Below are 13,477 nucleotides of genomic sequence, written 5' to 3' on the forward strand. Positions count from 1 at the left end.
AAGAGTGTTGAGTCCGAGCTGGTATCTACACAAGGAGCATGAGCACACTGAAGATTTTAAGTCACTTTGAGCAATCTCAGGAAAGTTTAGGAAGCTGTTTGGGGGTCTGATGAAGGGAACTGTCAGAAAGGAAACTCTGAATGCTATTTGATCACCAGAAGGAAGTGGGTAGGGTAACATGAACTAATAAATAACAGATTAACAGATACAAATTATAGGGATTATCCGCCATGGTTGTTGTTTTTCTTCACATTTTATTCAGTTGTACTAACTCAAAGAAGAAACCAAGAATATTCAGATAAATATATCTTAAGCCTTTTTGTCATTTCTATTAGCTTAAAAAAGGGTGTTGGTGAAGAAGAAGATATGGTTTCATACACAATTCTCAAGAGTGAGGGATCTTTCTTTATTGATGTTATGATTTTCTTTAAACTGGCCATATTGAATCTATTGCTTTCTGTAATAGATTTCAAAATGCATCATAAATGTAAGCCATTTGATGACTGATACCATAGGTCAAGGGATGTTGGAACATTTAAAATGGGGGGAAAGGGGAGGAATGATTGACAGCATTTTCAGGAAACTATTATACTGGATTTTGTTAGACAGACATTCCATTTCTGATTTCGTTATTGCAATGTGAGTCCCTATGTTTACTGTCAAATTGTCATCTGTTATAAAATGTGCGTACAATAAATGTAATCTGTTTTGATTTATGTGATTTCCTTTTTGATCAATGGTTATTTTATCATTCTGAGCTCTGGTCAGTATTGGAAAGTTGTGAGGAGTAATTAGGAAATTGTAATGAATAGACATGGATTAACTTAAAGATGCTTATAAAGAATACACTGAAAAGCACAACAGACAAGAAAGCAGAGTCTGAGTTGGTTGTTAAATGTTGTTGTTGTTAAATATGTTTACTTTTTTTGTATCTCAGTTTGAAGTACACTGGCTATACTTCAGATTCAGTCAAATCACCTGAGTAGACCCAAGAAATTGTTCAAATATACCTGTCGTCTTCCCAATTGCCTACAAATGTAGCATCCCCCCCACTGCATTCCAGGCTAAAGCAGAGTCCCCCCCACTCCCACATTCCACAAGTGGTTTGATGTGACACCTGTGAAATTAAAGACACCTTTCTCCACACCCTTGCAACCTTGTGCTTTAGGATTCAGGATTGTGTCCATAACATGGACATTAGAGTGGTGTAGCGGTATGAGTTTTGGGAACCCCAAATTCCAGTTCCCACCCAGCCTAACCTGTGCCACAGGCCGTTGTCAACTTAACATAAAGGCGGCTGAGGTGGGGGGACGAAGAGAACCATATATGCCATCCTGAGCGCCTTAGAAAAAGGGTGAGATAAAAATATAATAACAAAGTAAGTTCCATGAGGAACGGTGGAAATTTCACACAGTACAGTTAGGGTCAGTATAATTACTATCTGACTGGAGTTAAGAGGTGTTTTTAAAAATCATTTACTTTGCAGTGAGCATTCAGCAGTACAGCAATGTATTGATAAGCATGTAATAGAGAGAAATATAGGCAGAAATAAGAGTGCATCCGATCCATGTTTAGACAGAAAATTCTTCTTGTGTTCTTATTGTAAATTGCTCCGTGTGTTTTTCCCCAGAGCAAATGTCAATGGATGTTGGACAAAACAGTTTAAGGTTGCATTCCTGCTCCATTGAAGTAAACAAGAAGTTGCTACTGACTTCCGTAGGAGCAGAAATGCACCCTAGGAAGCACATTGTTATTTCTGTTTCATAGTTTTGTTCTAAAGATTCCCAACACTTTTACTATGTATTATTTTCCCATGTTTAAAATATGCTCCTTTCATTATGTGACATTTGCTAGGAGGCTCCAATCTGAATATTTATGCAATTATAAATGTAACTCGCTGAGAATAGCTTACTCAAGTATGTTTTATTAGGCATGATTACTTTTGTGTTGTAGACAGTTTCTCTCTAGAAAACATTATGGAACCATCTATTTAGTCTAGTTTGCTTAGTTCCTGAGTGATGAAGTAGACTCTACTTCTAGTCCACAAAAGCTTGTACCATAACAAATTTAGGGTGCATTCCTATTGTGATGACTGTGCAGGGCGGGAAGAGCAGCAGAGCGGGAAGAGCAGCAGAGGCGTTCCTTGCCTTCCCATACTCCCACCCTGCCTTTTTGCTAGATGGGCTTTTTTTGCCTGTCTAGCAAAAACTTCTCAGAGGGGAAGGAGTCTAGAGGATAGTCTCCTCCCCTTCCTGCCCACCAAAATGTCCCTTCCCCCCCCCCGAAGGTTGCGTACCCGATCTTGGAGAGGCTGCCAATGCGGTTCTTTCCACACCAGCTTGGAGGGTCTGTGTGGAGATCCAATTCCCAGCTCAGGTTGGAGCGTGTCTCCACTTCAGAAGGGGGAATATGAACTATCCTATGGCCCCTCGGATGCTGACTAGAGCCCATAGGATCATTCCCTCCATCTTTCAGGTGCCACAGCATCCTTTGTTGTTTTTGGTTTCTGGTTTGTAATTAATAACATTTTTTATTTCATTTATTTATTACATTTTTATACCACCCAATAGCTGAAGCTCTCTGGGTGGTTCACAAAAATTAAAAGTATTCAAAATATAAAACAAACAGTATAAAAACATGATATAAAATACAATATAAAAGCACAAATTTCTATTTACAGGCATAGTGAGACAAGTGTGCAGGTTTTCCTATTCAGTTTGTGATATCATACCTGGGAAAGTACTTCAGGTTGTAGAACCTACATATTTGTAATTAACATTCGATTCAAGTAATTCCACTAATGAATGCAAAGGGGGGGGGCGCATAGAAATTGACCTTTGTAATCTTTAACATACCTATCTTGTACCATCAGGGGATCCTTAGCATATCAAAGTTGGATATGAGGTCAGTTTCTGTGTTTGCCAGCTGGAAATCATAAACTGGCAAATTAGAACTGCAGATATTTACTTGGGAGTAAGCCCAATTGAACATAGTGGGATTAATGAGCAAATAATGAAAGGGAGAAGAGAATTTGTGTGGAGTGGTAGGGTGGTACTTTCCAACATCCTTAATCTGTCATGCCAGCATATGCTATTGCCATTGCACTAGAGGTTGCTTATGGTAGTGCTACATCAGTAGCATAAGCAGAACATCAGTGTTGGATACTGCCCTGGGAATGTTTATGTCTGCATGGGACATGGTGGTGATTACATTTCAGTAATTGAATATACAGTGTCTTATTAGAACAGAAAGCACATAATTTACTTTTAAATGTGTCAAATTGTAGGACTACTCTTGTATGCTACACTCAAGTGGTTTTTATCTATTTGAAAAGTAGTTGAAACAAACTTTCATCTTACCATAAACTAATTGTTTGGGTGCATTGTTTTTATAGAAAAAAACAGTATGGCTATATATATTTTTGCTCACTCTGTCTCTTTCCTATTTGTTCTACAGCTGACATAAATGTGGATATATCAAAGCCTCTGAAAGCCAATATCAGCTTTGTCAGGCTAGATCAAATAAAACAGTTTCTGAAAAAGATCAGAAGCGAAAACGATTATGAGACTCAAGAGGAAAATGCTTCAGCAACTGATAGCCTTCCAAAGACAGATGACACACTAACATCCCAGTGTTACAAAAGTAGGATTTCTGATTCTGAAGATCATAGTGATGGAGGGCAAAAGATTTCAACCCAAGAAAACCTATGGTTGGGCATTTCCTGTTGTCAGAAGATTTCTATCCATACCACTCAGATGGTGATTTCTATGGAAACTCGCCCGGATCCTAGTAAACCCTGCCTTTTAGCATCTTTATCAAACCTCAGTGGAAATTTGAATGTCAAAGCTAACTCTAAGACTAAAGGTAAGAATGTTTAACTTCTATTTGTCTGTGACAGTAGCATTACGATGGCAACAATGAGGTATAATCAACTTTAGTTTAATTATAACACAAGGTTACTAGTAGACCCAGGGGGTGAACACAGGGCTTTAATTTTCCATTTCAGTTTTCCACTTCAATTAGAAGAAATGGGCAGTAGACAAGAAAGCTTAATTCTATTATTGTATGTTAGGACACTGTCCTAATCCATATTACTGTGTTGCACTCTCATAAGTGCATAGTCTAAACAACACTCAAGTGTGGGACTTTTTTCTGCCCTTCCCATCTGTTTTATGGAAGGCCACTTTATTAGCTTGATCAGAGCCCCACCCTTTCTCTTACACATCCAGTTTCAAGTGCAATTTGTCCGGAATATGCCACCATTGGGCTATGCCCTCATCAGCTCCATCTTCTTGTGGTGCCAGTAAGAGGAAGCATCTTCTAAGTAGTACCAGGCATGGACATTACATGCAGGTTTCCTTGAGTGATTCGTCAAGAGCAACAGCATCATGACCAAGATAGTTCCACCCTAGAGCAACCACTTTAGGAAGACTGTGTATGCCCAGTGCCACTTTGGAAGTAGCTCTCCCTCATCTTAAGAGGAAGCTGACCAGGGAAGAGGGTGTAGCCTTATAGTATACTTGGCCTTTTTGCCTCAAGCTACAAAGTTGATCCTGTCTTTTTAATTCTGCCCACAATGTTTCTTTATGACCAGTGTAGTAGAAAGAAGGAAGACGTTCCCCACCAAACATACATGACCATTTTTACTGTATAATATGTGTTACTGGTTTGCAGCTCTAGATATCCACATCTAAAGTTGTTATCAAGCTGGAGATCTCCAGACAATTTTATTCAGAAACTCAACTGTGTTAGTTTTTCATAGCACTTAGAATTGGACTCTGGAGGCAGAACTTTCCAGTGTTCTGCTTGTTCTTGATCTTGCATGTAAAAAAAAAACACCAGTTGTGGTAACCTGTGTATACGTCATTGAAATTAAGAAATACTGCTTTAATTTCTGTGTGGGATACAGAAATCATACAACAAATAATATGCTATGGACTCTGAACCATCATACCAAGTGTAATTGTATTCATTAATTTGTAAGCCATCAGCCTGAGAGAAGTATTGGCTCCATAACATGTTATATCATAACGGGCTAGAATGTGTTCTAAGAAACTCTGTGGCATGTGCTCAGAGTATCAGCATATAATCATTTGTCATAACACTGTTCATCAACCTAGGACCAGTTTAGATGAACTAGGGAAACAGGATTTAGGACTCAGGATTGAGCAATGGAATCTTGTGTCTCCACTCTTGCGCCTCCAGTATATGTTCCCATCCACTCTCCCTAGGTTCAGCATTACCTATGACCACTAACGCAGTATAAAATTAAACTTATTTATCTAAGTGAATTTCTGATCCAGTTCAGGTGTAATGTTAAGCCATAGTTTAACATTACAATAATGAGCTGTAGCAAGCCTTGAGTTTCTCCCACTCCTTCTTAGTGCCCAACAAGCAGGGATTAAAAGCTTCCACCTTCAGTTTTGAATAAATCTCAATTTCTCTTTATGTCCAAACTCTGGAAACTACTGTTTATTCTAACCATGACTACTTCAGACTAACTAGTTCAAACCATCTAACTATGATTCTGATTTGCTGGAATGAACTACAGTTATACTAAACCACAGTTTCCCAAGTTCAGATGTGGTATATTCAAAACCAAAAGTAAGATTTTAATCACCTCCTTTCACATTTAGAGGAGGAGAGCGGAGAACGGAGAGCATGTGAGTCTGAGGCTCACTGTTGCTAGTTCTCATAATGTTAAACCATGATTTAATGTTGTATCTGAGCTGAAAAAATGTACTACATTTCATTTCAACCTGGGTTACTGATGGTCACTGATGCCAAATAGACAAGAACTACTTTTGAGTGAAAAGGGAGTGATTTGTGGTATGTTCACATTCCTGCAGTTTGTTCCTGTTCTGTGTCCTGGTTTTCCTGGGCCCTTGTGGGTAACATGACTGTCACTTAACAGAATGTAATGTATCAATCCCTTTTGTTGGCTACATAGGCTGTGTTCAGACATAAAAGTAAGTTGTGATTACTCAATGTATAGCTCAGTTGTAGAGCACATGTTTTGTGTGCAGAAAGTCCCAGGTTCAGTCCCCAGTATCTCTAGGTAGAGTTGGAAAAACTCCTGTCTAAAACCCTAGAGAGCTGCTGCTAGTCGGTGTTCAGTATTGGGCTAGATGGTTTTCTTTTCTGTTTTTGAGTAACAGCAGTTTGTCATTTTTGTCCAAACCCTAAACTGTGGCTAATCTTAACTATGGTTTGTTTAAACAAGCCAGCTTCATAAACTAAGGTTTAAAGATGGCTTGTTTCAGTAAACTATAGTTAAGGCTAACTGCATTTTGTCTGGATTTGGATGAAACAACAAACTACAATTAATCAAAAATGGAAGTGAAAGCTTCTGATCCTCTCACAGATATGCAGGAGGAGTGGTGAAGCAGCAAAAGCCTGAGACTCACTGATGCTTATACCAGTAGCAAGAGTTGGAGTCGTAAATGAAATGCTGTTAGTATATATTAAAGCAATATGCCACAGATTTTTTAAAAAAATGGTAATTAAACAGTCCATATATTTTGAGTGGGATAATTTAGTTGTGAAATTAAGACCACAAATACTAAATTGTCTCCACTAATTATACTCACCGTTGGAAGCACATAAAGATATATTTATCTACATTTTACTACTAAATACACACACATGCACACCATAGAGCAAACACAAAGCTTAACTGAAAAGTATGAATTATAAATGGTCTTCCATTCAATTTTTGGATTTTGCACCGATTTTTTATACTATATTAGGGAGTCTTTTATTAAAAGTTATTTAAACAGTACGTTTTTCCTCACTGGATATTTGCCAGATTTTAGTGAGTTGGCATAAGTAGCTTAAGAGATAAAGGTAGCGATTTGTAGCTGAGAAGTATACATTCCAGGACAAACTGGGTGATTTATTGCTTTTTCATCAAGAATATTCCTACTTGGGCCAATAAATCCTAGCACTTCTTTGTTTTAAGAGTAAAAAAATAAAAAAAAAATCATAGAACGTGAAAGACTGTTGTGCTGGAGGCGAAAATATTTTTCCCCATAAACAAACATTTTTATCCATAAATACGCTGCTGTACAGACCAGAAGAGCAAAGGCATTCTGACACGTTTGTGGTTGTACTTCAGTCGTAACATGGAAAGACCAGCGCCAGAGTAGAAAACAGGGCATTTCTTAATACCTTTACATAGTTATACAAGTCAATTTTGTCTGTTCTGGTAGTTCTTTCTTTTTCACCGCCTCCCCTCAGCTATTCTTGGAGCAACCCTTATCTGGCATGTTAAGATGCCTACAAAACATTCCTAAATCCCAAAGCCCAATGTCCTTCCATTGATGTATGAGGCTATAAAAAGCAATTTGACAGCCTCAGCAGTAGTTATCATTTAATCTTAATGTTCACCCATCTATTTTAACAATGTAAGTCTTGTTCTCACTGAGGTGGTATACCTGTAGCAGGGTTGTATCCAATCTTGAAGGTTCCTCCTCTTCATCTTCCAGATAGAGCGCAAGTGGCTACTGCTTCTCAATCACCTTCACTCAAGTGGGCTGGTGGCAATGGTGGCGAAGAGCTGCAGCCACATACATGGCCCAGAGGTAGAGACAGGTGAGCAAGAGTTGGTTGTTGCTCTTAGACACCATTGCTACTTGCTCATTAACCCATCTGGGGGAGCAAACAATTTGCAGTGGTAGGCAGGGAGCTGCCACCACCTCCTGTTCTCTTCTTCTGAGAGGGGGTAGCAGCTGTGGCTCCTAGGAGATTGCCATTCACTTTCTTGCCTATTTGGGAGGGGAATGGCAGAGGCAAGCAACACATCATAGACGCATAGAATAGTAGAGTTGGAAGGGGCCTATAAGGCCATCGACTCCAACCCCCTGCTCATTGCAGGAATCCACCTCAAAGCATACCTGACAAATGGTTGTCCAGCTGCCTCTTGAATGCCTCTAGTGTGGGAGAGCCCACGACCTCCCTATTGTTGTACTTCTCTTACAGTCAGGAAATTTTTCCTGATGTCCAGCCGGAATCTGGCTTCCTGTAACTTGAGCCCATTACTCTGTGTCCTGCACTCTGGGAGGATCGAGAAGAGATCCTGTCCCTCCTCTTTGTGACAACCTTTCAAGTATTTGAACAGTGCTGTCATGTCTCCCCTCAGTCTTCCCTTCTCCAGACTAAACATGCCCAGTTCTTTCAATCTCTCCTCAGGGGCTTTGTTTCCAGACCCCTGATCATCCTTGTTGCCCTCCTCTGAACACGCTCCAGCTTGTCCACATCCTTCTTGAAGTGAGGTGCCCAGAACTGGACGCAATACTCAAGATGAAGCCTAACCAGTACTGAATAGAGGGGAACCAGCACGTAGCAAATGAGGAGGTTGTGGAAGATGAGCTGGTGGTAGTGTGTGCAGTGGGGGAGGTGAATTAGCAGCCAACACTTCCCCACCAGATTACAAGAGGGGCTCACATGGTTTAATACTCCTCCATTCCAAAAAGCCCCTCCATCTAGAAAACTAGTCAATCAGGGTGTAGAATTCTAGCCTAGCTTTCTTCCTGACCTGGTAGTTTTTTGTGCAGATAGATAGGGTGGGACATTCCATGTTGTGACCACCCATCTGCAGCCTGAAGTGGTACAGCCCAAAATCAGGTTTAACACCTCTGTAAGAGCATAGCCCATAATCTCTGGAACATTCTCGTACACTCACAGCACAATCCAATGCAGAAGTCAGTTCCACTGAGTTAAAAGGGGCTTACTTGCAGGTAAGTGGGTTTAGGATTCCAGCCTCAGTTACGCTTCTATACGTATGCAGTATTCAGAAGGAGACAGATTGTGAATTTAAATGAAAACTGTGTGCAAATCTCTGGAATGTTTTTAATCTAGTAAATACATTTAATAAACTAATAGCAATGTCAAGCCTAATCAAAGTGAAAGTTATTATTGAAGAACTTCCCCATCCAGATTGTAAAGTAGGAAAGACAAAGTGATTTCATATTTCTCCTACAGTAATAATAATATGTTTCAATTTGACAATGCACAGACATACATGCACATAAACACCTACCTATCTCTAGGCACTCAAAAGTTTTAAAATCTGAAGTTTATAGTTAAGGAAACGTACACATTTGATTTTAACTGATCATAAAGCATGTTTAATGTGCATTAATTTCAGGCATTTTGTATAAGTTTTTTTAAAAAAAGAAAATCCTCATAGAGCAATCATACAAATTTATGAACTTCTTATTTGTGTGAATTTACACATTAATAGATTTTAAAAAAAACCAGGCTAGGACTGCAGTATAGATTTTGCTTAAAGTATTACTTTGAAATATATTGTTAAAGAGAGATTGAATTTGCTTATTTCCAGGGCAACTCTGCAGGTAAGTATAGTTTGGCTGAACATAACATTGCAGTAGCTATATCTCAAACAAGAGTATAATATTGAAAATATATCAGAGTCATTCTCTTTTTATTTTCACATTTTTATGGATAAACCTTTCGAGCCAAATAGAGCTGATGCTGGCATATGAAACTAATACGCAAATACTTCACTGTGTTTCGGATTTTTACAATCACATAACTGTGGTGAACATCTGCAGCAGCTGCATTTTACGAATTATTTGCTGAAGCAAACGGCATACAATGACAAAAAGTAGTCATCTCAGATGTACTGTTAAAACAGACAAAATAGCATTGCTTGCCTTTTATACAGAATGACCATCTGCTGTACAGATGTTATAATAACCAATGACTTCAGATTCAATAATTGTAGAAAATTTTCATTAAAACCTCAACAATTTGCACTTGTTTACTTGAATCTGCATAATTCTCCCGTGAGACAACACAACACACTTGAGGTTTTTTTTTTAGTTCTCACTAGCAGTGGCTTTGATCCTTTTTGATGTGCTGACTTTAATAAACATAGTCAAAAGGCGCTGTTCAGAAAACATCATGGAAAAAACTACAAAGGAACAATTATAGAAGCAGAAACTACTCTAATCCCTTACTTACGCAAGCTATTTTTAGTGAAATATGTTTTTTTACAAATTTTATATGACAGTATTGTATAAACAGTGTAAACGGACTCTTTTCCAGATGAGTCTTTCTGTAGAAGATGGAAGTTGGTTTGTAATGTAAGAGGATTCTTATGTGCTGAGAACCATTTTTAAAACCTCACTTGGGAATGTGTTGTAGGCATGTTTCCTCCCTCACGGAGGCAAAACAAGAGCTTATGACCTTGCCTAATGACTTTAAGAGAGTTTTAATTGACTGATAACCTTGCATTAAAAGATTTTCCCCAGATATTATTAATTAGGGCCTTTTAATCTGGAATGTTAATAGCCATTTCCCCCTACTGTTGTTGTTTATTCGTTCAGTCGCTTCCGACTCTTCGTGACTTCATGGACCAGTCCACGCCAGAGCCTTCTGTCGGCCGTCTTAAGCAATTCTGAAAATTTAGTTTGTTTTTATTAATAGTAGCTTATCTATTAAAAGCTGACCTGATCATCTTCCATATATGATAGGAAAATAGCATGCACAGAACTCTGTGGGATCCTGCTATTAGAGACACTTTTTAATTTTTTTTTAGTATTCTGTGTCTAGAAACCCATGAGGGATTCCACTGAATGCTTTGGGATGCCTGATGAATAGATCTGTTCCCATATGTGAAAACAGGCACAGTGGTGATGCAGTGTGGTTAGCCAGTTTATCTTCCTTTATGGACTTATCTACATCTTAACAGAAGAGGTAATATGTATCCCTATCAAAGTATGTACACAGTGCTCTTTTGCACACGGGTATCATTGAACTGAGACCAAGGTTGGCTTTAAAAATGCAAAAGTTCTGTATCCATTTTTAAAAATGTTTTATTCTGCCTACAATTATTGCTTTTTAATGCAATAATACAACCAAGCAGTGTCTATGTTAAATGAGATGTGTGTATTATACAGCTCCAACTTACAATGGAGGAGCTTTTTGCTATTTACAGAGAGAGAGCAATCCTATGGCCCCTAGACAGTGTCTGGGGTACCATAGGATGCTGCAGATCTTTTTCCTGCCCATAAACAAAGGTACAAGGACAGAGGAGGAGATCCAATCATGGATCTTCCCTTGCAACTGTGGCCTCGTAAAGGAAGTCAGAGAGGGAGAAAGGGGGCATGCTGTTGGGTGGGGAGAGGATATGCAGAATCCTATGTCCTCTCCAGTCTTCTCCCCACCCACCAAACGGTAAGACAACCATATGGGCTCAGAATTGCCTCCATCCTCTTCTCACCATGCTGGCTCTTTTCGGCAGGGCATATGATAGGCAGAGGGCTCTGACCCCATAAGATTGCGCTCTTACTGTCTTGAAGTGTATAAATACAGTACAACCAGAATGGTTGGAAGGGATAGGGGACAGGTAGCACCACTAAGTTGCTGGTTCTTTTCTGGGAAGGTTCGCATGGGAGTATTATCTAATAGTGCAATTTTGCTGCTTTCGCTAAAATATTCATACTGTCCTCTGTGCTCCTGGTGGAGTCTTGAATATTTGTTTTTAATAGTAATGTAGTAATTATAGAAACTTGGGCCAGAATTACACCAAGCAGGATATAAAACTTTGAAAGCGGTTTGAAAACTGTATATGGCGTGTGTCCTGGTCCTGAACAGTTGTCAAAACCATTATAAACTGTTATAAAACAGTAGTGCAGATCCTGCTTTGGTTGCAGAAATCTCAGTGAGTAATTTTTCACAAACATTTTCAACCTTACATGTCTCTGCTTAAGCATAGTTGTGATCCTTTGGTTGGCTATGCTTTGGTTGGGCATCTGTCTGACTATTCTGAAGTATAGGATTGCACTTATACAGTGGTCTTTGAAGTAAGCAAAATACAGTTGGGATGCTTCATTGTCAAGTCATTCCAAGTCATGTGGTGTTAGGACTAGGCCTCCAACTAATTAAGGGGCTTAAAGGTCCACTTCAGAGAAAAAAGAATGGCCACTAGCATTCTAGGTATTACAGGGATAGTGAAGGTAAGGATCTTAATTATGAAGGCCACAAACCAGTCTAAACTTTCATAGCATTATGGATGTAACCCACCCACCCAACCCAGCACTGCTAACTCCCGAGGGTCACACTTGGATTCTCAGAACAGCTCTATTCCAGGAAGCATTAACTGACAGCCATGGTTATTATTGGCATTCTGTTTTTAGAAAGTATTATTTTAATGGTGCTTTAATCTTTGTTTCTTTTACTTGTTTACTTTTTAAGTTCATTGCTTCAGAATCTGTTTCAGATATAGGGTAGAATACAAATATTGTAAATAATAATATTAACAACAACAACAATTGACAACTGTCCAAATTAGATGTGTTTAATGGCTCAGAGTTTGCCTCTTTAAGAAGGTGACATTCACTATGAGCAGACAAGTCTATTACGTTTTCTTTCAATTCCTCAATTTTAAAATCTTAAGTGTATGTCATCCTGAATGTTGAGAATTTTTTTTTTAAAGTTTGCATGAAAATTGATAAACATTTTTCTGTACATTTCTCCTAATACATACATTTTTATACAAACATTTGTCTAATATAGAGTTTATGAAACTAATTTTCTGAATATTATGCATTTTAAACATTGTTTTTCACTTATATAATTTTGTGTTCACTCTCCCCTAATATAATGCATTTTGTACACATTTTTTGATTGGAGAACTCCGTTGCCCAATTTGAAGTTGAAATTTTAAAGCATTTTAATTTGTGTATTGGTTTAAAAGTCCAAAATTAGATACGTTCACATTAAAATGTCAACCCACAAATTTCTCTCCTATCCCTACTTATAGGTCTTAGTTTTTTCCAGAATCAGATTTTAATGATATAGTATGTCCAGAACAGTTCGTTGACTTACAACATTGCTTCTTAATCCTGCTTTTCCTCAGTAACTGCCCAGTGTTCAGAACAGGACTCATATCTTTTCAGCAGCTTTGTTTGATATCACTGTACATTTGGTGACAGTGGCAGAGTAGGAGCACCAAGCAATGTCCTGGTGGCACAAACAGTATGTACTTCTGACAATGCCATACTACTGGCAGTGACATTGCCAAGGCAAAGCGCCTTCATAATCCGTCAGTGCTTATTTTGTAGTACAGCAGTCCATAGGATTGGCACAAAATGTGATTTATCAAAATAATCTAGGATGGTAGTTCGAAACTCGGAAGAAAGTAACTTAAATCATTGCTCATAACTGGTTTGTAGTAAGCAAAGGTGGGTGTTGCACCTCTGTGTAATACCAGCAAACCTATAAAACACATTTTACAACATTTAATCTAGTTCTTTAGCTAGAATGGCTCTGACCGTGGTACTACATATCTGATACAGAGGTAGAAGAGAAAAGTAGAGATAAATTCAGTCTCCAAAATGAAAGGAAGAAATTTATTTTCTCTCTCTCTCTCAAATCCCTTTTTAGCCAAGAACAGAGGCTTAATGTCTTGGGCTAGAGAAAGAAATGCAGTGAACTGTATAGCTGCAGT

General features: G+C 38.5%; 1 protein-coding gene across 1 annotated transcript in view; it reads left to right on the forward strand.

The window, feature by feature from the left end:
• VPS13B (vacuolar protein sorting 13 homolog B) overlaps positions 1–13,477 on the forward strand; it is a 434,090-nt gene that overhangs the window by 312,685 nt on the left and 107,928 nt on the right. The window contains exon 36 of the mRNA XM_063130990.1: positions 3,457–3,864. Within this exon, the coding sequence (XP_062987060.1) occupies positions 3,457–3,864 (408 nt within the window). The remainder of the gene's footprint in view (positions 1–3,456; positions 3,865–13,477) is intronic.

The sequence above is a fragment of the Elgaria multicarinata genome, chromosome 7, assembly GCF_023053635.1.
Source record: "Elgaria multicarinata webbii isolate HBS135686 ecotype San Diego chromosome 7, rElgMul1.1.pri, whole genome shotgun sequence".
NCBI classification, from domain to species: Eukaryota; Metazoa; Chordata; class Lepidosauria; order Squamata; family Anguidae; genus Elgaria; species Elgaria multicarinata.